General features: G+C 37.1%; 1 protein-coding gene across 1 annotated transcript in view; it reads left to right on the forward strand.

The window, feature by feature from the left end:
- The window catches only part of ROBO2 (roundabout guidance receptor 2), a 435,305-nt gene that overhangs the window by 25,935 nt on the left and 383,511 nt on the right, over positions 1-25,859 (forward strand). The window contains exon 2 of the mRNA XM_086462902.1: positions 23,996-24,322. Coding sequence (XP_086319028.1) covers positions 23,996-24,322 — 327 coding nt within the window. The remainder of the gene's footprint in view (positions 1-23,995; positions 24,323-25,859) is intronic.

Raw genomic sequence — 25,859 nt, forward strand, 5'->3', positions numbered from 1 at the left:
TCCAGTGCAGAAATTTGTGTGTTTATATATGTATATGTGCGTATATAATATAAAGATAATGAATAGATATAGTTCTTATTACATCTCCAAAAGTATAAATTGGTTAATGTATTGTAGTAATAAAAACTAGTGCTCTGGGAATTTCCATGTAATGTATGTAAAAATAGTTTGAAATTATGAAACAGTTTCATTTTGTGACTAAAGTAACATTAGAAACATAAAGCCTGGCAAAGTGAAATTGCCTCTCATTGGCTCTAGAAACCTGGAGCTTCCAGGCATTCCAAGAGGATGGAGGGTAAAACTCAAACACAGTAGATCAAGAACTTGCAGGTAGACCTTGCCTATGACTGTGCAGTGGCATAGCAGGAGGAAAGTTCTGCCGGCCACACGTTATTGTAAGCCATCTGTGCGTGCAGGGTATAGGTCAGGAAGATACCTTAGTAAGCTGACAATACTATTTGTTACGTGCGGTTTTTGTCAAATGTTTCACAAAGCAGTTGTGCCAACATCTGCATTTTAAAAATAGAAAAACTGAGGTAAAGAGTGAGTGAAATATCTGCCATGTAGCATAATGATGATAGAGTCTGGAGTTGAACTCATACGTTGTGTGTTCAGGAGCATGCGTGATTGTACTGGATGGGTGCTGGAGTGGCATGTGTACTCTGACAAAATGAACTTGGCTTGGAAAGAATTCAATCAGCGTAGAATCCAAGCAAATAAATGTGTTGCCATCCACAGGGAGAACAAAGGGATGACGGAAATAGAGAACACTATTTTGTAGCTCCCACTATGTTTAGCTGTCCTTATATATGACATCTTGCCTCAAAGTGACAGAATTGCTTGTTACTTTGATCCATAGGATAGCAAAACTGCATATATGGTGCTATGTATTTGGTGCTATTCTATTTCAACCCTCTGTGAGGAAATGTCCAGCTTACTTGAACAAAAATAAGATTAATGAAAACAGTATCTAATGCCAGTTTAACTTTGAAAATACTTCTAGGGGAGAACTTGAAAGCAAAATAATATACATGATGTTCAAGGAAGTTATACTTTCTATAAAGCAGACAAATGAAAATCCAGTTTATATTCCTCAGTAACTGCTTTGTTGTTGATTTTTTTGCTAGGGGAAGAATCACATGTGCAATTTTAGGGCACAATTTTACCTGTTCTGTTATGTTTGAATGTAGCCTTTGAAAATCATCAAAGTTATCAGTTTCGCTTTGAAAGAGCACATTCTGCAGGCTGCGATAATATCGCTTCCTTTAGGTAGTAGCAACAGGAAGAAGCAGACTCATGTTAGATAGATGTGAATTTAGTCCAGATGAAAATGTTCTTGTTAAAGATAATCTTAAATGGAGATTTTTGCACTAAAATAGTCAAGAAACTGATGATTTAGGCTTTCAGATCTGAAGTGAGTGATGTTACACAGTTACTGACACAAAGGGACCTCAGGAAGTTTGTAATATGTTTAAGAAAGAAAATGGGTTGTAATCCAGAAAAACTGAATAATCAAATCATACGCATCAAGGAATAAGATGATTGCCAGAGACCTCTGAAAGGCATTTTTATGCTCACCTTTAGTACTGTGTAAGTTTAGGACACGTGTTAAACTAGCCACTGCAAGACAGAGGATGCTCAACATGAGAGATCAGTGTTGTGGCTTAGAGCATTGCATTTTTAGGAATTTCTCTCAGCTTTGCAAGAGAAAAGAGTGAAGCTGAAACTTCAGTTGAAGGTAAACTGTGCCAGCTTTCTGCAGATGGGGCAATTAACTAACGTGTGGTTCTAGGTCTCTTGATTTTAAACCCATACTAACGAACTAGAGAAAGCTCAAAGGTGATGACGAGATTAGTGAGAACTTGGAAGAAGTTTTATGAGCAACTGAAAGGGAGTATGCCAGAGGACATAAAGAAAGCATCACGTGGACCTGTTACTGTTATGAATTCTATTTGTTTTTTTTTCCTCATTGCTTACATGTTTCTTCATCTTCTCAGACAAAATACTTAAGATGAGGGATACAATTTCAAATATGTCTATATGTTACAAAAAAATGATGTAGTGTTGCAACTAATTTAACTCAACCTTGAAATTTAAAATTAAAGATAACCTAGTAAGGCATGGAAATGCATAGTTAAATGTTAAAATGAGGAGCTGTCATGATTACAAGTCTTTCAGAAGTGTAACAGAATGTGGCTCAACTGGATATAATGCACTGGCATTGTGCACCTGACATTTTATTCCGGTATTCATTCAGTGTGAAAACCTCTTTCTGGTAAGATAATGGAAAGTACCTGCCATTTAAGTAATTTTAAAATGGACTGAACAAAGCTAGAGATCACTCTGTAGCTGGTGGATGAAAATGCTTAATAGATGGTAAAAGAAAACATGCTGCTTTCTGTAATCATCCTCAATTGGTATTGTGTGGACAAATCCACTGAATCTTAAAATGTTATTTGGGGCACAATGTTTTCGGCATTTAATACTGAGAACAACATTGTGTTGTACTGTAATGATTATTAGGCTGATAGACTCTGAGGACAACGCAGATCACAAAAAAAGCTGCTCTCAAGGCATGAGAAACAGGAAAAGGTTTGCAAAGCATTCATTAGGTTTGTTCTGATTATTTTGAGAGAGAAGAAGGAAGAGAGTGAGTTTATTTTGTTTGGTGTTTTCCTCCCCTCTCTGCCCCCCAATAAGACTGGACGATTTTCTAACTGTGAAGGGCATCTGTAGCTACACAAGTAAAATATGCATCGCTTAATCAAAGCCTGTGCTTCAAGGCATAACCTGATCACCTGCAGCTGTTTGTGAGGGAACTTTTTTGTCCACGTGCAGCTTTGTACAACTGCAGCAGGTTTGCTGTTTTCCACTCTCTTTAAGCATGATCATAATGTAGATGATGTGTTTAGGATCTGATTTGGCAGGGCAAGTTCTACAGAGGTAAAGTTTTGAAATTATCTGACTCCATTAAGTAGCTCTATGTGCAGCACTAATTAATGTGCCACTCACTATGGGGAAAACCAGCATTTTTATATATTTTTTTTTATATCTGTCTCTGAAAAGTCAAATCTAGTACTTCATAATGTATGGAGGAAGAAGTTTGGAGGAGGACACAGAAAAGGAAGAGTCAGGGGAAAATACTTTTAAGAGTTTTTGTAAAAAAATTACAAGTGATTCTAAAACAACTGCATTAAGACATTAATATATTACTGGTACATGATAATTTGAATTTTTAGTTTATAATAATGATTATAAAATCTGCATATTGTAGTTGTTTCAACTAATTTTTACACCATTTTTCTCTGCTAGGTAACTGGAGTGATGATTTTTTTTTTTAAAATCATTTTTGTAACATAAGAGATGACTTGAAATTAACATAAATGTGACACAATTTAAGAGGTAATAGTACACAGTGGTACTGCAACACTGTAACTGTGAGGTGAAAATGCTAGTTGATGCTCTTTCAATAGAGACCGTTTTTCCCCAATAGAATTGAAATCTAATTAAATAGATTTCTTTATCCCACATGAATTAAAAAATAATAATAATAATAAAAAAAAGGTTCAGAACACACATTCAGTCATGGAAAGACCAAGGGAGCTGCATGATTAATCGGAAGTAAAAGTAAAGAAGTCTTTCATTATTCATCAGTTAATGACAGTTAGGAGCAAGCTGCAATGTTTCGATAAATGAGAGATGTAAAATGCTAGTGTGAAGCAGCCCTCTTCCTCTCAAAGTAGAACACAAGACTCAACCAAGCTCTCAATGAAAATGCTAATTCCACATGATTAATCCTTTCTTCTTTTCTGTCAGCATGAATATTAAGTAACTTCCTTTCCAGGGTCACTGGTAACTTGTAACTGTTTTACTTCAGGCTCTCCTACCCCGAAACGTACAGCCTGACCTTAGCACTTAAACTGACCCTTATTGTTTGTTTCTGCCCCTTTGAACTATAGTTCTTATTCTTATCATTCTGGAGGAGGGAGGCAAACGGTGGAGCAAGCAATCAGTGGCAATTACTGATATACCAGGCTTTTGTCAACTGCTTTGCAAGCGGCAGAGAGGCTGGACTTCGGAACGATTGCCTGTGGGCAGTGTGATCCTGATCTCACCTTTATGTAAGGCACTAGCTTCAGTGAGTTAATACTATTAAGTCAGCATTGGCTGCTCTTCTCTGTATGTTTACGAGAGTGGCTGTATTTTATTTGTCATGTTTGTGTGATTTACAGTGGAAGTTTATTCTTGAAAACTTGTTTTTAGAGGCCTGATACTCTAAAGCATTGTACTGCCCAGTGTGATGCAACCATACTTACGCATGGAATGCTCTCGCTCCATTCCATTTCAGCCTTATGTATATGCTAATATAGGCTTCAAGGTGAAAGACCTGGTATGTTAGTTGTCATGTACACAGAGGCATATTAGCTATTTTGATTTAAAAGTCGAATTTCATTTTTATGGTGTTCATGTTATTTTACCCAAGGACTTGTAATTGAAAGATGTGATGATGTTTGGGTGACAGATGTTTGCCTTTTCATATGAAACAAGTCTAATAAAGCACTTAAGACAGAATATGTCCTACCTTGAAAGCCTTCAATCTCTCCTTACCTTCTGTAAGGAAAAGAAACAAGACCTGGATTCACAACTCAATCTTTGATGTAGTTCTTCATGGTGTGCTGAGTAAATCTGTACCATAAAGATATTATTAAATCAATACAGGCATGGCTATTATAAAAACTGATTTAAAAGATGGCTGTGCCCTGTGGATGCATTCCAGATAATAACTTGACCCTCTCTTTCCTTTATACTATCCCTCAGTGACCTCTGCCACCTGCATACACTTTTGTTGCATTCCTCTCAGCTCCTAATCGTGCATTAACAGCAACTGTTTCTTTGGTGTAGAGGAGCTAGCAGATATGGCACTGATATTTCCTATGTTCTTTGATTCCTGTTAATCGTTAGATACACTGCTCCTCCTCTTTCTGTGAATATCTGCAATATCTCCAGATTGATCTGGGTTAGCTAGTCTGTAGTGCTGTCTGTTCTGGAGAGTGGAAGTCTCTTACTGTATGGCATAGGTCACCAGCGTCTGTTTTGTTTTGTTTTTAATGTTCGTCGTAAACCACAAACTATTTAAAAATATGATAACTCACTCAGTGGAAGTTAGGTATGTTTGTTTCAGTTTTCAAATAGATCATACACACCCGAGTTCTGGCAATAAGTGGCAGTTTGCATTGTTTGAGTGATCTGAAAGAGAATAAAAAATTTCTGCTCATAACTCGCTGATTGTAGAGTGGATTCAATCCCCTTGAGACAGACAATGTAAAATTAGGTGTCTGACCTAAGGCTGTCAGTTAGGTTCCTTCTGTAGTCATTGCAAAGTCTTGTGCTAATGGTTCTTCCTGTTCCTACTGACTTTAAAACTATGTTAGGATGGTATGAATCTCTGGAACTGAAGTGTTTTTCCCTTAAACAAGCCTATATGTGTAGGTTAAACAGCTGAACCGAGATCTCTGTTTAAGACCTCATTTCAGAAGAAGGGGCTGTTCAGGAGAAGAAAAAAAATTAAATTTAAGAATATATTTCTACCAAATCTTGAGTCGTGTTACAATTAAACTCGTTCTTGTTCTCACTTACTTGCTGATAGTGCAAGTCTTGAGCGTAAATATGCAGTGTTAGGCTTTCTAAGAGGGCAAAGGAAAAAATACTATCGTTCTGTGCAGCCAAGAGTGTACAGATACCTTATTATAAAATTGAACTTTGCTTTATAAAATCTGGATGAAAGTTTTACAATTATACACATAAGCAATGGTATTTAGTGTAGATCTCTCTCTGAACAAACTGCCTTGAAAATTATATTAGCATGCAAAAATTACTCTTTCCATTATTTTTCTAACCGTTCTTACAGTGCTATATACTCTCCCCTCTCCTAGGTTTCAATTTACTATATTGCTTGAAATAGGTCTTTCAAGTAAATTACGTTCCTATTCATCTGTTTGTAAAAGTACATAGTATGATAGCATGGTTTGGAGTGTTATGTTTAAGAGCTGCTAAGAAGTGGGCGAGAGTGCAGCTGGTCAATAAGAGGAGGTTATGTACTTCTGCTTAAGAGCTGAGTTTCAATTTTACCTCAGTGTAAACTGAGTTTATAGACTGAAGTTTATTTTAGTATCTGCTTAGGCTATTTACACTCTGTCAGAATATAGCTTTGATTATGGGGAGAAATCTGTTGTGCTGCTTTTATTATTTCCTTCACTCCTATCATCGTATTACCTGGGAAGATCACAATGTACAATATATATGCACAAAAATAGCTTTGTGCTATGTACTACTGGGCAGTCAGAATAGAAGCTCCAGAGCTGTCCTGTTAGTTGTTTGAAACAGGCATAGGGAGGCTCTAAAGTGTTAAACTCACTGGAACTGCTTTGAGGTAAATTTTTGCCACTGCTCAGCAGTTTTCTGAGGAAAGGACTAGAAGAAAAATAAATACTCCGTAGATAAGCTCAGTGAAAGCTTTTATTACTTAAGTGGTATGTGTGGCCACCTGTTTTGGAGAAGATTTGCATTTGGCTTTGGACATTCAAATGTTCACTTGTTTCTTATATTACAGTACTTTTGTGAAGGGAAGAGGACTACTTAACATTCTACAAGTTGGATTTGGTTTATGAATAAAGGGGCGGGTGTGTGTATCTATGTGTGTGTCTATTTTATCTATCTGTCTATCTATCTATCTATGTGTAAATATAATGATAAGTTCCATAAAGTTTTCTCAAATTGTAAGTCTTCTCTGTGTGGAGGGTTCTCTTATGGCATTCTTGTTTGTCTTTTTCCCCAAATGTGATAAGCTTTATTGATGAAACTGCATTAAATGTATTTTAATTTCAAAACCTAAATATCAATACACAGGCACTGCATTGTAGTTTTGCTTATCTGATGAATAAAACTGTAATTGAAGCTTATTGAAACTGCTGAGTGCTCTTGCATTACTTTTCATGAATAAAAATTAAATATTTTTTCCCTACATATTCCTTGCATAGTTCCCTCCATGACTACTCTCTCATTTCAAACTCAGTTTATAGAACTGTTAAATACAATTAATCTATCCCAATCTTGCTTTTTCTAATAATTCTGTCTCCCTCTGCAAGACTTCTATGAACTGGTTTTGGGTTATGCCACCGGAAATAATCGCAAATGGTGTGGATTTTTTCTGACCAGCATTTAGCAGTGATTCTGTGTGTATTGCTGAGGAGAGGCAGATGAAACAAGAGAAGAGGCTAGATGTTTTAGTGTGATGAAACATGTGCAGTAGATGAGAACTAGGACTTTGGAGGTGGGGACAGTTCAGTGCGATTATACTGTATATGGTATATCACAGCCTTCTGGCTGGAAAAAAAATAATAGCAAATTGGCTTGCATATCCATGCTATCATGTAGATGAATCATTGGTTGACATCTGTAAATAAAGGGTTACAATAGATAGCAATAAATGGTTTAAAGAAAGGCATCAATTGCTTTGCCACAGGGATCTTTTTATTTGGGTTGCTTCTTGTTTAACATCTTCGTTAATAATCTGAACGAGTGGGTAAACTGTATGCTAATTAAATTCACAGATGATACTAAGCGGGGAGGTGTTGCAAACATAGGGTGGCCAGATTTTCTAAGTGAAAATCTGGACCACCTGTCATGGCAGGCAGAGAGAGGAAGGTTTTTAGCAGGGATGAGGGAGGGAGTGTGCACAGAAGGACTTGACAGCTTGTGGGAGGGGAAGAAAGACTGCCCGCTCCACCCCCTCCTTAACCAAGCACACCCTCCCTTTCCTTCTCCAGCATCCCCTGGCTTGGATCCATTGTATTTATACTGTTTGCTATCCTGAGGTCATGAAAAATTTACTAGGTACCTGTTAGCTGAAAAGCGAAACCTCTTAATCAGACGTAGATGTGAAAGATTGAGAGGAGGGGAGGAAGCAGTAGCAAACTCCAGGCAAATCGCCCTGGTAAGCTCATCTTCTAGCTACTGAAATTTTGGGTAATACAAGTATTATTTTTTTTAAGATGAAGATTGGAGGCTGACCCTTCCATGTTAGACTGATTTATATTTTTCTGACAAATGTGGAGCTATGTATTTTATATAGAAGCTGTAAGGGCGAAAGAGCGCTACCCCTCCCTCAGAATCTGTAGACTGTTGTTTAGTAGCTGATCTTATGTAAGTGGTTGTGGGCCGACAAGAATGTAGCTCATGATGCAAGGCACTGAGTGCCAAGTGGAAATTTTCTTTCCTCCTCTTTTTCCTGCTTGTGTGTGATAGAGAGGCTACTCTTGTGCCTCCTTCACTGGCCCAGCCCATTCTTTCTTGTGCTTTCCTCATTATTTACTAAGTATTGTTGTGTTTTTATAATTTCGCTGAATGTTGCTTGGGAAATGTAAGTGGCACATTTAATACTTTCATTTCTTTTCTCCCAGGATTCTGAATAACAGGTTTGAAAAAAGTTTGTCTATAACTTTGGCAGCCCTCTTGAATAATGATACACAGTTTGTGCTGAACCTACCTTCAGCTTTCTGGAGATGATGTAGCAGTGATCAAGGAGAAATACCAACATTGTATTCTTAATGAGGCAACCAGTTTTAAAGGAGTGGCAGTACCCTTTCTGCCTTTTACTTTAGATTCAGAATTTTTAACTGTCCTTGGCCGAGAAGGTTAGCTTCATTCTTATTTCTTTTTCTCATCCTACTAACAATGTATTGGATAGCCTGTGGCCCTTACTGTCTTGGGGACAGTGTTAGGGAAACCTGAAGGACTCTAGCTTTTGGTAGTCACAAAGTTTGGCTCTATTTGCATATGTAATTGTAGCTGTGTAAAAGTTTGCTTGAGAGAGAGGATTTAAAGTTTTGGAGTCTGGCGAAAATGTGCTTTCTGATTTTCTCAGTATTGTGCATTTTGTTTGGACAGCCCCCTTCCTCTCTGCAAGTTCAACGGCAGCAATGCCAAAAATCATGCAATCCAATATTGTACGTAGATGTTTGTTATGTATTTAGCAGTAATCGAGTTCCATATTTGTTACTCCAAACAATAGATGGTTCAAAGTGTAATGTCCATGAGACAAATGATGAGCACGTCATGCTGTCTTCTTGAAGATTTTTACTCTTGGCTTTTGTTTCCTAGGCATCTTTCCCTGGCAGTGTTATGCAAATCAACCAATTAATGACAGACAAAATGGCCTTCCTGCATCGCCATGTTTGTAATAAGAAGGGCACTGCAGTAAGTCACGTACCTATTCAGCGTGCTCTGTAGGCCACTGTGAGGGCATGATTAGCCTGACTGTGGAAGACAATTGCAGAGGCATCTGCTCGGTTAATTTTGAGAGAAAATTTACCAGATGGAGGCTGAAGATTTAAGTGATTAGAAGGTAGTAGATTGGAATACAAATTGGATTAAAAGAAATTAGATTGATATAAATCGAATTGAGTCACAACAGTTTGTGTTGTTTGTACCAAGGGGCAATGGATTATGGGAGAAGCAGATGCTCCAATGAGATAGGAATTAATGTGGCTTTGACGGTCCATCTGGGGAGGCCTGAATATCGAGTACATCCCTAATCTCTCTCTCCATTTATCAATGCCATAATGTTAATTAGTACTTCATTCATTAAGTTACTTACAGAGGAAAAAATCTCACCCCTAGCCCCTCTCTGCTTGAAGATTTGTTACTGTGCCAAGAAATGGAAATCTCTCTTTAGCTGAGCTAGTTACAGTTGACTGTTAAGATAGACCTGTGTCGTTTTCCTCAAGCTTGCTGCTGCTTTTGGCATAAATGAAATTTATTGGGCTTTCTTTCACAATAAACTTCTCCTCATAAATCCAGCAGCATAGTTTTTGAAGTCCTGCCTTGATCACCACAGCACACCAATCCCTAGCTACTAGTAATAAGCCGCCTCCTCACAGTTTTAATAAGGTACTATATATTCTATTTTATGTAGTTGTATACCATTTTGTTTTATGACCAAGATATAGCTATGACATTAATAGTGAGAGGCAAATCTTTTTTGAGAGAAAAACAAGAAAGTTTGCAAGTGTTTGTGAATATGTAAGATCTCTGCTAGAAAAAGTTGTGTGGAAGAAAAGTGCTGTATCTGAAATGCCTGATGTGGGGCTTGTCCTCAGATCTGCAAAACTGTCTGATGACAGACCTGTTGGGTTTTAAGTGTATTTCTCTTACCTAAGCTGTGTTCTATAAGATAGATGTTTGGGTTTTTAAACACTGAAAAGTGACATGAAATCATAACTTTAGTTTTTTCATTAGATGGGGAAAATTATGACAGGAAAAAAAAAAACCGTATAAAATAGTTAATAAATATCCTGGGATTGTGAAGGCACTGAGTTTAATTCTTTTTCTAGCCACAGTCTTCTGGAAATTGAAGCGAGATAATAAATTAGAAGTGTGCTTAGTGAAAATACAAAAGAGAGGACTTACTTTTCTTTCCTTCCTTCCCCAAGTCTGCACGTATGTATGATGCAGTAAGGTTGTATTAAGATATTCACACAGAATGCAAACATTGGCTAATATCATTCTTCATACGAGCATTGTTGTACTGTCAACCTTAAACTTTTCTTTATATTTTTCCAGAAATATTTGATTTGTTTTCCTAGACGGCAAGGAAGCTTTGATTCCACTTCACATAGGAAACTAGCTGCAGTGCTTTGGTTATTTATCAAAGAAGTATTAGGTATAAAAGCATATTGCTGCTCTACTGATGGAACCTAAAATGTCAAAGATATCTACAAGAATGTCTCACATTATGCCCATGTGTTCTGGAGGAAGTAGGTTCACCACAAAGTAGTTTTGTGGAAGAAAAGATTATTTTATCATGTGTGAGGATTTTTTTATCTCTTGGAAAAAAAAAGTAAAGTCATAAAAAAGCACCTGTATCCTGAAAAAAATTAGAATTGTTAGCTCTAAACAAAGAATGTAGTAGGTATGGGTGGGCAAGAGGTTGGGAGGGAACATAGCTGGGACAGCTGACTCAAATTGATCAAAGGAATATTCTGTGCCATATGACATCATGCTCAGCAATAAAAACTCATGGAAAGGAAGATAAAGGGGGGACATTCGCGGTTATGGTGTTTCTATTCTCAAGTAACAGTCATGCATGCTGAGGCCCTGCTTGTCAGGAAGTGTCTAGGCATCTGCTTGCTGATGGGAAATAGTGAATGAATTCCTCTTTGCTTTGCATGTATGCACAGCTTTTTCTTTTCCTTTTAGCTGCCATTGTCTCAATCCATGAGTCTCTTGCCTTCCTTCTACTTTCTCTCCATCCCACGGGAGAAGGTGGTAAGCGAGTAGCTGGGTGGGTGTTTGGCTGTCGGCTGGGGTCAATCCACTGCTGTTTAAAGACAGAATTTTATTTCACCAGTTTGTCTAGACAGCATTCATTGTATTTACTCAAGATAGTGATTTAAAAGTCAAAGGTTACAACCTGGGATGGTGGAATCTACTTCCTCTATATTTTCTATTTGCTTCCTTTGCTGCTTTTTTCACAAATTTACTTGCTTACAGTAAACAATTTGAGAACTGCCTAGGAGTTCGTTTTGTTTGTTTCACCTGCTGTGGTGGCAGACCCTCTTATTTCTGTGCCTTTGCATAGCACTGCTTGCTCTAGAACAACATGGATTAAATAAATTATACACTGGAAAGAAGCTTTTTGAAAGTTTTGTCACAGCTCTGAGAGGTGATTTGGCAGTAGTATCTGCTCTGTTAGTAGAATCAACAGAGACCACTGTAAAGGTAGGGTAGACAACATAGATTTCCAAGTCGATGTCTTCAACTGTACTGTTCCAGAAAATCTCCCTCTTTAATGTATAAAGGGTAAAATAATGCTGCAGAAAGATACTATGAAATATGTATCCCTTGAAAGGCAAGATTTTTTGTAGCTGGGGCTGCCACTAGCAACAACAGGGTTACATATGTATGGCTGGGTCAGAAATTGATCCAAGAAAGCCTCTTACTGGACTGGTGCCTTCAATCTAAAGTACTAAGAGACTTTTTTGCTGTGTGCCAGCTTTGGGTGTAAATACATGAAACAGAAGAGGTGAGAGAAAAATCACTTGTCGGGGCTGCTTAAAAAAAGGTCCAAGAGTTAGCACAGTTACTGGGGCTGTTTGTGCTCTGTCACCAAGCCCAAGAACATTGTCCAATTTTGGCTGCGGAAGTTGCAGAATTATATTTTGTAATCTAATCGGACAGATAACTGAATGGCTTCAGAATAAGGGAAGGAAAAGACTAGAGATTCACCTTGTAAGTAGAGTTGATGAACTGTTTTGGATAACATGCCATCTTATTAGCTACAGGTATAATGGTAGAAGGTGAAGATGACAAGGTAGAAAGGCGACAAATTAAAATACAATGAGGTCATAAGGCATTTGTGAAACATACATGGAGAGGAAAAAAAAGGAGAAAAAACAGGAAAAAAATGAGAAAAAGAAAGGAAAGAAATGTGGTGTTTTTTTTTTTTTTGGGGGGTGGGACGGGGATGGGACTCATGAAAGAGAATGTTGGAGGCGGGGGAACTCCAAATACCCTCTTAACCAAAGGTGCTTTCAGATGAGAGATATATCTCTCTCTCTATGTAAAATACATATATAATCGTGCTATAAATGCATCAAGAGAAATTAGAGTTAAGACAATAAGATATTTGCACACAAATTTAAATGATGTGTTAAGTTTCTAATTATTAGTGGGAAGAACTTCCTTATAGTTACAAAGACAGTTGATAATACAATCTTGGATATCAGTGTGATAACCGTTGAAAAACTGGTGGCATTTTGGTGACATTCAGATATTGGGTGTCTGAATGAGTCTTTAAAATGCAAGCTAGCAAAAGGTGAAATGAAGGGGCATTTGCAAACATCCTCCCAAGTTTTGTATTGCCTGTACTTATTCACCTGATTCTTGTACACTGAAGTATGTAGCAGAGATACAGTTGTGAGGAAGATTATACTGAGTCCAAAAGACTTGCACTTTTATCATCTATTAATAGAAACTTCTAGACTTTGAAGAGCCTGTGGTTATCGACCCTTCTATGTAAAAGTATAAAATTTACTTGCTCCTAATTAGCCATTGCTTTTTACAGTGGTATGTGGGAAGATGAAAAGCTTCCCTTTCACTGGCTGATAAGAAGCAGTCGTTAGCTCCCCAGTGTAATGATGATAATATGCTAGTTGTATAGTAAATTATTGTGCTGTCTATAAACAATGTCTGTTGTTTTTCCTTCCATCCTTGACCTGAAAAAGAGCTAAAAGATGTTTGGTAGAGTCAGGCACACACGCTTCGCTTCGCTTTGCTAAATTCCAGAGTGGTTTTGAAAGGCTCCCAAGGGAAGAGCTGTTGTGCTTGAGCTCTACTGGATGAAAAGACAGAAAAGAAACCTCTTGCGCTCTCTGATGCTTTTGTTACATGCTGTGTACATATCATAGAATAATTTGGATTAGAAGGGACCTCTGGAGGTCACCTGACACATACGTGTGTGTGTGTGTGCATTCTGTGTGTGTAAATTTTGTATATATATAAACATAGATGTGGTGTGTTATCTACACACAGCATAAAAATACAAAGACATGTATAGACATAAATCTTTTAATTTGTTCTGATTTTCATAGCTGTAATTGCTCCTTCTCTCTACCTATTATTTTATTTTTTAAAGTGATTTTTATCATCTCATTGTTTGGAGCCAGTGAACATCAATGAAACCCACACTTGAATTGGAACAGCTATTTTAATTTCAGAATCCAGAGTTTTTTCTTAGAAAGAAAACCTCTAAGTAGGGGTGGTTTAGGTTTTTTTTTTTTTTTTTGGTGGAGGTTTTTTGTGGGTGGGTGGAGTTGGTGTGTTATTAATTGCATAATTGTCTGTTATCTGCTTCCAGGGAGCACAGCTATGGTAGATATTTTACGTCTTGACTGAACTCTAAACCACACTGCTTTGCAACAGACAAATCAATGTACTTTCTCAGTGAAACAGTGACTTGTATTCATAACATCGCTTTTCACCTGGGGGATAAAAAAAAATTTCATTTGCCTGTGAATCTATATACCAGTTTTCAGTAATATCATGCTGCTACTTACTCATCCTCTCATAAATCCATCCCTAAGATGCTATATTCTACCAGAAGCAGTGTGCTGGAATGCAACAATTTTTGACAAGTGGTAAGGCTCTGCAAAAAGAGTTGTAAAGCAAAGAAAGCAGAAGCATTGTGATGTAAGGTGAAAGAATTAGCTAACCTATTTGCAATATGAGTAGTCTAATGTGCTTCTGAGAAGTGCTGTATGAAAAGGAAGGGAGGTAGATTTTGTTATCTCATATTATGTGAAAAATTATCCATTAGCAAACTTCTTAATCAAGATGCAATTTATGCTATTAAAAATAGCACAGAAATGTTCTGCTCTGTGCTGACTATTCTGATTTTTGACCTGTGATACAGGTCAGGGTTTTTTTATTAGAAAGTATGACACTTTTATGTTGGTGTGTGAGGAGAAAAAAATCTGAACTGAATTAGAATAAAATTCCATTAAGTCCTTATGACAATTTTGGAATGCTTCCCCTGCAATAGTTTTGTACAAAGAATAGGGTGCTTATACTGTGGCACTGGATTGTTGTCCACATTAAAAAAAAAAAAATAAAAAAAAAAATTGAAATTTTATGTTTGCAGTGTTTCTTTATGATCAAAGTTGATTATACCTCGCTTAGCAAAGTCACAGTTTTATACAAGAGAAACTAATAGAATTAGCCTTCCAACAAGATTTGGTCAAATGTTTTTAATGACAGTTATTGATCTCTCTTGTCAGCGTTGCCTGCTATCCCTTCTTGGCAGACGTGAGCTATAGGAAAGGTGGCTGATCTGCAGATACATGTCCTGGGGAAGTTAGGATGCGTTGCTTAATGGATTAATTTTGCTTGAGGAAAAGCTTTCACAGGACCTTGTCATAGCTGACACAGCTTTGAAAAAAAACCTTGCCTTGGAAACAGTCATATCACCGGAGTCTGTTCCCATCTGCCAAATCTCAGGGGAGAGGAAGAGATTGTAAAGTATAAATTTTTGAAATGTAATCTTTACCGTGTCACTTTTCCTAGAGGAATGCATCTAGGGTAATCAGCCTGATGCCAGTGCATCAGCCTGTACTTCAGTTGAGGTTTTCTCATTATCTTGAATTTTTTTGTGCATTATCTTTCATTCGAACTAGGGTGTGACTGACTGGATCTCTATTTGAGATCTCTGCTTGCTTTAAGTCAATTCTGTGGTTAAAAGGGTAGTGAAAGCAACATACTTATTCATTATATCTAACAGATATGTGTAATAAGTGTTTCTGATAAGTACTTCCTAAGTGGAACAAAGCATATGAAGAAGCAGGAAAATGAACAGTAACCGTGACTGTCTTTCAGTAGGTTTAACTTAGTAGCTGCAGGAGTGTCTTTTTTTTCAAGCTTAGTGTTATCTCATTCAGAAGTGTTAGAGTCTGCATAAGGAAAAAAAGAATCCAAGCCTGGCCATGTGACACGTCCTACACAGCTAGAAAAGATTCTGCAGAAACATTTGTAGCTATCCATCCTATCCTTAGAGCACATTATTCTTTTAATTTTAATTGATTTTAATACCTTAATTTCAGAATTTTTTTTCTTATTTTTGTGCAGTGAAAATAACCCAAGATTCTACCATAAAAGAAGGTTCTTTGGCATTAAAATATATCTTTGGAGCTGTCCTTTAAGTAAAATAAAATATATTCAGGCCTTTTCCTTCCTGAATCTATTTCTGTTGCAGGAGATTATTAATTTTTTATTTCTATTACAGTTTTGCTTTTACAGTTTTTTATTTTTTCCTGATAAACAGACCTTTTGCACTGTCTGAGGGGGAGCGTATTGTTGGCAAAACTCTTATAATGACGGCATTCAAAATGCTATCAAAAACACAGAACAAGCTAATAATCTCTCAGACACAAGATTGATTGCTTTCACTTGTAGCAGGCATAAGCTTTGAAATGTCAGTATGACTTTTTTTGGTTGATGTTTCTTTATTCTACCACTGTTTTATAGTAAAGCATATATTATAACTTGTCTTTCAAGTTTGGTTGTCTTTCAGGTGTTACTTTTTTTTCTGAACTAGATATATGGTACGCCTGTTAAGCATGACCTATTGAACTGAAAATACTTCAAATGTACGACACAACAGAATACATCACATCATATTTTAAACTTCCCTTTGCATAGCAATAAAATGAGTAGAGGGGATAGAATAGTAGGTAGCAGCTCTGTAGTAGGGATGATGTCTGGAATGCATAGTGTTAAATGGCTACAAGTCCTGTTATTGAAAACCTAGTCCTGGCTTTCTTTTTTTTTTATCCAAGTATATTAAGCTATGTCTTTGGAATGTTAAAGAAATCAAAATGTGAGCCTTCAGAGAGGATATAAAAGGAGTAGTAGCCTTAGAGGTCAACTTAGGAAGGGCTTTTCTGTATGTAGAAAGTCAGGTAGGAAAAAGCTGGAAAAGAGCTGGAGATGCAAACAACAGGTATGTCAGACAGCTGAATCACTGGTGGCAAGTGGTGACAGGTGGAGATAATGACAGAAAGGAAGAGAGAGTGTTGAGGAGGTTCTTGAAGGCAATTCCGAGATCTGTATTATGAAATACCATATCACAGTATTAATAGTTAAACTGATACAATATTGGTTTTTTCTTTAAAATTGCTTTGTAGTTACAATAAAATCACTAGCCTTTCTATTAACCACCACTAGCCCAGTAGCCATGACTGTTTTGGTGACTTGAGAAATGAGTGAAATGGCTATGAATTCAGTTTGTACTGTTGCTTTTCTTGTATGACAGACCGTTGGTTTTGTAGCTGCTTATATAAAGAGTAGACTTCATAGATGAAATCAGCTTTTGGTCTTGATGTGAAGCTAATAAATTAAAACTGGAGGACCGTGAAGTGCAATAAATGAAAAATCTTTTCCTTGAAATTTGAAAGATGGAAGCCTAGGAGGACTAGAAAGTGAATTGCCAGATGCCTTTTTCTGTGAAGATGGGCATATATGTTACACACATGCGTACGCACACACACACATAGAGCACATTACCCTTAGGGTAGGGATTGCATAGTGGCTTCATAGAAATGTACTGAAAAGAATAGAATATTGACTCTGTTTTAGTTTCCTTTTCCTCTTTGTGTGTGTGTCTACAGCAAATCTATTTCTTTGATTAATAAAAATGCTTGCATCCAATTAAATTTTTAGAGGTATTTGACTATAAGACCAACCAGTCTAAATCGAATGTAATAAGTGTTCTGTTTATATGCTATCAGTGTAACTGTAACTATATGGTACATTGGATCTCTAAAGAAACTTATCAGGAAGTCTAAGCTTATTACAGCAAATCCATGAGGCTTGTTGGTCATCAGGAGAAACAGTCTGACTCAGAACACTGATGGTGCTGAACTGGTCAAAATGAATGACTGACCATTGACCTTGACACTTTCTAAAACAGTAGTCTTAAAGGTGATTCTCAGGGAATATCTAATCCAACACATCTGAACTGAATTACAACAGGGGGAGAGGGGAGTGTCTTCAGACACTTGAAGTACAGTATGCAGTCTAGATTTTTTTTTCCTACCTTTGTCAACTTTTCTCCCTTCTTAATTTCTTTCACTGCTCTTATTAGGAAGTATGTAAGTACACAAATTCATAGGAATACTCCCAGGAAGGGGAGTATAAGAGTAGGTGGCAAATATATTTCAATGTATGTGCTGCATCTGGACATCTAAAGAACTAGAGCTTCCTCTCTCCTTTTTGTGGCAAAGCGTTTCCTCTGGCAGCTTCCTCTTGCTCGGCTCCAGTATGAGGCTGGGCTTTGCATGTTCAGTGTCCTGACCTCTATCGACATGAGCAATGACTGATGCAGAAATGATTGACATAAAGGTAAATATGAATGCAAGAGTGTTCATAAACTGTCACTTCACAGGTAATCACAAATCTATAAAGTCACCAATTATTATTACGAGAACTACAGCATTTCCCATTAGTCAACGTTTATCAGGTCAACAATTATCAGTAGTTACCAGGTTTGGTATCAGAAAATGAAAGCTGTGTGTGTTAGAATGACAAAACGTTGTCTTGTAGTATCTTAAACAATGCAAGTTGATAACTGGATGTTCACTTTAAAATGAAGATGACTTTAATCACAAGCAAACATGCAACAGAATAGTATTGATGCTTGGTGAACAATTTAATACAGGATTTCATGATCCATATTTTAGTTTTCATTAACTGCAGACTGTAACTTATATTTTACCACAGGAATTTCAGATGCATTCTTTATGAAATATGGAAAAATTCTGCATTTAAGTACTAGTATCTACCAGTAGAAGCAAAAATTAAATAATAATATAAAAGCTAGACTTAGGTGATTCAATATTTTACTCTTAATTTACTCCAGGAGTGATTGCAAAAATTCATGGAGATTTCCACTAAAATAAATGTTTCTGTTGGCTAAGTAGCATTGAATGTGACTCTTTCTTTTTAAAAAAAAAAAATATATCATTTTGTAATCTTTTTCTTTTAACTCTGTGCTGGCTTGTGAGTTTGAACAATAGCAAACAGGGTGAAGGTGAACAACAGCAAACAATTAGCTGAATAGTCTTACATTGCTGTTTACCTGGGAAGAAACCAGTGAAAATATTTTAATCTGTTAAGGTGAGAAATTAACATGTGGGATAACACGGTGCATTAATACTGTTCCATCAGTTATCTCGTGCTACATGGCAGTAGTTCTATTTTACCCACTGAGGACTATGAAACTTAGTACCTTAGGTTACTAATGAAATATTGCCTGAGCACCTTGCCCATGTTAGGTTTTCTAGCTCTGGTAGCATCCACTGTACTATGACAGTTACATTGGTTCACATCTGTTCCAAAGCCACATTTTCTGAAAGAGTCTGAATTATTTCTGCTGATAGGTTTCTAATTAACAGATATCAGAAGCTGCCCTGCAGATGCTACTTCCTTCCTTCTTTGCCTTACCCCTGTTAAAAAAAGCTGTTTGAAGGAGAGAATATGGATAAAGTAGCATAAACAGATGTGGTTTTGGCTATAGCACGGTCTTAGCAAAATTTTGTGAACTTCAACAGCATTAATATAGAATGATTTTTATTTATTTATTTATTTCTACCCCTGTGCCCTCGAGGCAATGGGACTGATGTTGAAATCCAAAGACTATAAGATTGTTTATACCTTCACCACATTCTGAAAACCATCCTCATCCATCTTTTTCTAGCTTAGGTTCTCACACCCAAAACTAAATCACAGACATATTGCTGGGGTGTGTGATTAGCAGTGTTTCAGATGACACCTGAAGTTATGTTGAATGCTGTACTTATTTTCTGTGCTTTTTGTGTTTTGCCTGATAGCATCAAGTCAGAATGTCATTATATCTAATTCTTTTACAATTTCACCTGTTTGGGGTTTTTTCCCTTATTTTTGTGTTAGTACTAATATAGGAGTATCTCATGTTGTGGCAGGTGCTAGAAGTCCAATAGAATCACTGCTCTTGTTTTGGTTTTGTATGAGATAATCCTTTTTACTACTGAATTATGTTCAGTAATGAATTGTAATTGTGAATTACTCAGTTTGTGCCAGAAATGTTTGTACGATATAGGACGAGGTTTTAAAGATACACCAAGATAAAAGTATAGAAAGGTAAGCTGAACAGAGATCATTTATGTCGTGACTTTTTTTGGAGTAATTTTAGTAACTTTTTGTTTAATGCTGCAGTATGAACAAGGAAACATTAATATTAAAGGTAGGCTGCTATAATAAATTTGCACATTATCTTTCTTCGTTTCTTTGTTGTTGTTGTTGTTTTGAACAGTGGCTTTAATTATTCTGTGAAGTAGTAAGCAAAAAGATGAGCCTAAAACTTTCACTGTGAATTAGTTGATCAGGCATATACGAAACTAATCTTCTCAAGATGTGTAGTAACCAGTTATCTGCAATAGCTATGTGAACCTCAATGTACAGTGAGTATTAGAGTACTCTGAGTATGTATTCAATAAGTGTTAATGCTCTCCTTTTCAGAGGTGCAGATTCATGTCAGCTTTCAGTTAGTCACAATATTGTAGGCATTTTTTTCCACAGTCGTGTTTTTGCCCCACAGCATGTAACAGCCAATTTGAATTCATTGCAGTCCTTCAGAGTTATGACTGCTTAGGTACTCTTAAACTCGGGGGTTACTCACATGCTTTATGCATGCATGAGATATTCTTGTACTGGAAATCCTTGAGTGAAGAATGAAGAAGTTGCATGGGTAGTCCAGGTAGTTCAGTATACAACACCAACTGCCTGCTTCCATGCAACCACTTACCATCTTGAGTAGATCGTGGTTCCATCTCACCCTCTAGTAAAAGGGAAAGTATCATCTTTTGTCCAGTAATCTCAGGGGGTTAGTAATTTTTCTGTTCCTTCTAAATCAGGTTGTATTTGTAAGAGTATTGGGAGGTGGGGGCAGGGGGAGCCATAGCAGGAAAATCAAAACTCAACTAGGAAAACACCATTTGGGGATGCCACTTTCTGGCATATAGACAGTGTCTGTGCCTGCCAGAAGACACCCAACAGAGTTAAGTTTTTGGTTTTCCTTGTTCTTTCTAAATTGAAGTATCCTTCTGGAATAGCTGCTCGTGCTTAGTTCAGTTTTGAAGGAGGGAGTCCGCTGTGCTCTGTGATTGATTTCTCCTGTGTGTGTTTTTCTTCTCCCCCACTCCCCTTCTGCTCTTAAGTGCACTCAGAAGGAAATACCAAAGAACACTGCCCTAGCCTTTCTCCTTGCTGATTGGCATAGTCTCTGCTGCCCACATCTCAACCCTGTCTTGTGCACAAATTGCTTAATTAGGGTAGAGTGAGGTAAACATTAGTTTTGTGATAAACATCAGTACTGAAGAGGAAGAATTAGTCCTACTATGACCTGAGGAAGGGTTTTAAATTGGCATGTATAAGGTGGAAGGTTTAACTCTATGGGAGAAACTCCTTTGCAAAGGATTGAAAATGGCCTGTAATTCTCTGTAGAATGTACCAGTTTGAGTTTTGAACATTATCAACAAACCTTTGTGTATAAGAAAACAAATATTTTTGATTTGCATTTTGCATTTATTGCTACTAATTTTGTTATGCTCTGCTAACCATTTATCAAAATCGAGTCCTGTCACCTTCTCTCTGCTTTGGTGATCTTACTGATACTGTTAGTAGGAATCTCGTAACACAACTAGTGCGTTTTTGTTTGTTTCTTTTGAGAATAAACAAGAAAGTAAGTTAGTAGACTTGTGTGGAGAGTATTATGTATGTCTCTATTTTTAATCTTTTACTTTAATGGTGATTTCAGTCTTTTTTGATTTGTATGGGGTTATGGTCTAGAGATACTTTTTAACTACAAATCCTCCTGTTAGATCTTTAAATATCTTTTTGTCAATAGAAAGGAGAATAAAACACATCTTTCTTTTCTAAATGTGCTTTAAGTTTACCTGCACTTAGGAATAAATTGTGGTTTTTTGTCTACTGGCAGTACAGGTTATAGATACCTTTTGCTATACTGGTAGTAGAACCTGGTAGACACTGAAAGAGTCCATTTGTGCGGTAGCGGTATAACACTTTATTGGTATGGCAAGCCTTAATTTAATGACCTGAGTGTTAGTAAAACAGAAGTCCAAAGGTGGATTCACTCTGTAGAACAGATTCTTATTCCTTTCATTATAACTTTTGGAGTAAATGAGGCATTGACGATATCTTTTAAATATATAGTGCCTACAATATAATTAAGATACTGATGTTAAATTGCTTTTCTACGACGCAGCAAAACTGCTGATCAGAAAATTGAGACAAATGTTTCACTAACCTGCAGAAGCTGATATACCTTGTATTTAAGTGCAGGCCAATTGTACTAGCATGGCAGCTCCACTTGAAGGATTTTCAGGATCCTAGAAAAGATGATTTGTGCTAACAATTAGGAGAGCTGACTTCATTTTTATGAGAAAAAATACAGAGACACGAACTACTGTGATGTGTTTGTTGCAGAAAAGCTGTTCTTCAGGCTAATGTAACCTAATTAAATATGCAGTAATGAACTATATCTGAATGATACTGAAGTTAGGAGTGCTGGTCTTTGGTTTTCTGTTGCGTGACGCTGTTCTTGCATTTACTCATCTCTACAATTTGGTAATAGCTGTAATGAGGAGCATAACAATTGTGAAAGAATTATCTGTTTCAGAAAAAGTGTATTGGAAAATTTGGCTAGTATTGTGATATCATTTGAATTTTTTTGGGAAGAGTTCAGTGGAGATTTGGGATGCTGTGACTTGTCTTAGTGAAATTGCACTACGTGGTAAAGGCTGTAATGGCCTAGGACTTTCTCCAGCATGGTGGACCCAGCACAAAGCTATGCCACGTACCTTACTTTTATAAGGTGTCCCCTCTGCCAGCACCTTTTTTTTTCTTTATTTCAGGACTTGAGTGATGACAGGGTAAGGCTTTGTTGGAGAAGGTGGAGGACAATGTTCAGGCTCTGCTGCTTCCCTGCCTCAGGTAGTGGGAAGGCAACTCCGTGTAAAGGAAATACAGAAAGGCAGAAGAACTGTGTTGAAGTGGCTGCACAGAAAGGTACAGGGCAAGGCACAAAGTTGCTATTGTAGAGGGCACAAAATTAGTATTGTAGAAACTACCTAGTACCTCTGATAGTTGTGAAGGCTTAATGATGGCATATTCATCATCAGTATTGTAAAGTGAAAAATAGTATTCCGGTGGGCAGTTGAAGGAAGAAGGTGCTTTGGGTTGTATTACTTTCCAGAGATAGAGGAAATAATTTCTTTACTTAATCTTTAGTACTGAAAAAAATTTCAGTGGAAAAAGTGTAACCACATTCTTTCCAAGGTGTGCTGTGGTCAGACTGAGCCCCTGGCATGCACTTAGGGATAATCCAGGGTTCCAGATCCTTGGTTAGATACACTATGTAGAAATGCTGGAGATGTTCAACTCTCAGTGATCATGTACTAGGGTTATGATGTAGTCTTGGTAGGAATTTTACTGCAAATGGGTTAGAAAGTACGATTGCAGATAAAAGATGATGGACACCAAAAAGCAAATGAAGAAAAGGATGAATGCAGAGAGAAGAAAAAGGGAAACAGACCTATAATGATTTCTTATACACTGGCATTTGCAATGCATTTTCAGGCGCATGTATGCCTATATTGTATTTGTGTGTCCGTGTGTATACGCCTACAATCCACAGGAAATTTCTGAAGTGCAGTTCATGTTTGGGATTTCCAAATAAAAGTAAAGCTCATGAATTATTTCAAACACTTCGAACAGTTACAGTTGCGAGATGTTGTACCAGAAATTTGTGAAGGAAAGAATACTTTTCAGGTTTCAGTTGTGGATTTTTGTTTGGTTTGGGATTTTTTTTTCCCTCCTGTTTCCGTACCTGGGCTGTTTGTGGAAAAGGAGTATGAAGCATACATGTAAAACTGCAAAGAACTGTTAACCAATGGGTGGTAAGACAAGTGGTTTTGGATGTCCATCTATAGAGTCTGGCAGATGAAAGGATGGAAGAGCAGTAGTTATGAGTAAAATCTGGAAGCCCACAGGAATCTAGAAGCAAATATAGATAGAAAGATTATTGGAACAAGGAAAAGATGCATGTGTATGTAAGAGAACCTTCTTTAAGCCCAGTCTGTGTGTGGTATGGATTTGATAATGCCTTAGAGGTGTATATCTGTAGTCCAGCTCAGGTTTTTAGCTTTGAAAGTGTCTGATACAGTCTCTGATATCAGACAAAACAATATCAGATGTGTACAGGTTTTCATATTTTCTTTAATGTCACAAAAATTTTCCAAAAAAAAGGAGTAACTTGTGAGAACTCTTTGTTAAGCCTAAAATTAAAATAAATTTTCTTTCCTCTTTCTCTCCTTTTCTTTTTCTCTAGGATCTCGTCTCCGCCAGGAGGACTTTCCACCACGGATTGTTGAGCATCCTTCAGATGTGATAGTCTCTAAAGGAGAGCCAACAACTCTGAACTGTAAAGCTGAAGGACGGCCAACTCCTACTATTGAGTGGTACAAGGATGGAGAGCGAGTGGAAACAGACAAGGATGATCCACGCTCCCACCGCATGCTGCTGCCCAGCGGATCTTTATTTTTCTTACGTATTGTGCATGGACGCAGGAGTAAACCGGATGAAGGAAGTTATGTTTGCGTAGCAAGGAACTATCTTGGAGAAGCTGTGAGTCGCAACGCATCTCTGGAAGTGGCATGTGAGTAGTTTTATATGATTAGCACTGTGTAAAACTTGATAGTTGCTTTTATGCTGTCATCCAGCACTTATACACGGTCAGCAATCTGGGAGATAACAAATGTGACTAACCGGCACTTTGTCATTAGCTATAACTCTTAGTCAAGGTATTTTTACATGCATTTATACAGTAGCAGTCACTGTACAGAATACATGATTTATCCTGAAGCAAGGTTCTAGCTAGTGTATAATCATGATTGGCACAAACATGGACAAAGGCTAATCTTCCTCTAAAGAATAATCTAATTTTTAAATTATTACTTCAGTTGGTTATTCTGAAACTAATGTGGAAAAATACCTGTCACTTAATGTAAGGTGCACTGTCTGTTTCTCTTTATCTAGTCATCTGTTACCTGAACAGAGGCAGACAGCTTCTTGGTGACTCATGTTCTGTACTGTTGGAAACCTCAATATATGCTCCTCTATCATGAACTTGATACAGGCCTCATTCATTATGTGAATGGCAAGTGAAATTGTTGGCCATTTCTCATATCGGCCAGAGCAGTCTTATTCTTTATCGATTCTCATTGTCTTAACAGAGAACTCGTCACAGCTTTTTCAGAGCCCACCCAGCATGCATGATCTGCTTCCAGCAGAGTTAGCAGAGACATTCATTATATTCACATAGCAAACAAGCTTATCATACAGAAAGTACAATGAACTGCATATTATTTTTTGCTGCTTAATTATGTGGGTTGAAAAAACATATTTTATTCAGAATATCAACTAAGGGTAGCTGTGTATCTTCACATAGAGGTGTATTTTAGTAGATTTATGAATGTTTTTCTCCTGCTGGACTTCAGTTTTTCCCCCACAGTTCTTCATCTGGCAGTAGTTTCACTAAAATTAGTTTTACTGAAGGACTTTAGCACAAACCTGTGTTGCTTAGTTGATAAAGAATGGATTTAAGAACACATTAGAAGGTATGTTGGCTTAAAAGGGGGGGGGGGGGAAGCACAGAAGAGAAATCTTTATTCCTGATGCAGTTTGCAGACTTTTATAGCTAATATGATGTGATCTTGAGGCTTCAATCTTCTCTGAAATTGCAGAAAACACTGGTTTTAAAATATTTAGATGGTGGTACAAGCCAAGTAGAACAGATTTGTTCACTACCGTTCAGTTGTCACAACCTAGATTCATAACTGTTTCAAACAAAAAATGAAAACAGTTTTGGCATGCATTCAAGCCATGAGTAAATGTGTATCTGTCAATAAAGGCATCACAGCATGTTATTCAGTTTTGGTATGTATTTAGGAATCGAGGAGACCGCCAATTTAAGGAAGGCTGAAGTCTGTGTGAGTATGACTCTAGATAAATTTACTGGATTATTTATGTCTTTGTACATGTGTTTTTTAAACTGTTTGAGAAATTCTGAGAGGGGCATAAACACTTTGAAATAGTTATTGCAATCCTGTTGAGATTCAGACATCTCCTGTTGAAGGTCAGAAGATTTGTTCAAGTTATACCTTGAGTCATCAAATTAGAGTGACTGATTATCT

The sequence above is a fragment of the Leptosomus discolor genome, chromosome 1 (genome assembly GCF_034619465.1).
Source record: "Leptosomus discolor isolate bLepDis1 chromosome 1, bLepDis1.hap2, whole genome shotgun sequence".
Lineage (NCBI taxonomy): Eukaryota > Metazoa > Chordata > Aves > Leptosomiformes > Leptosomidae > Leptosomus > Leptosomus discolor.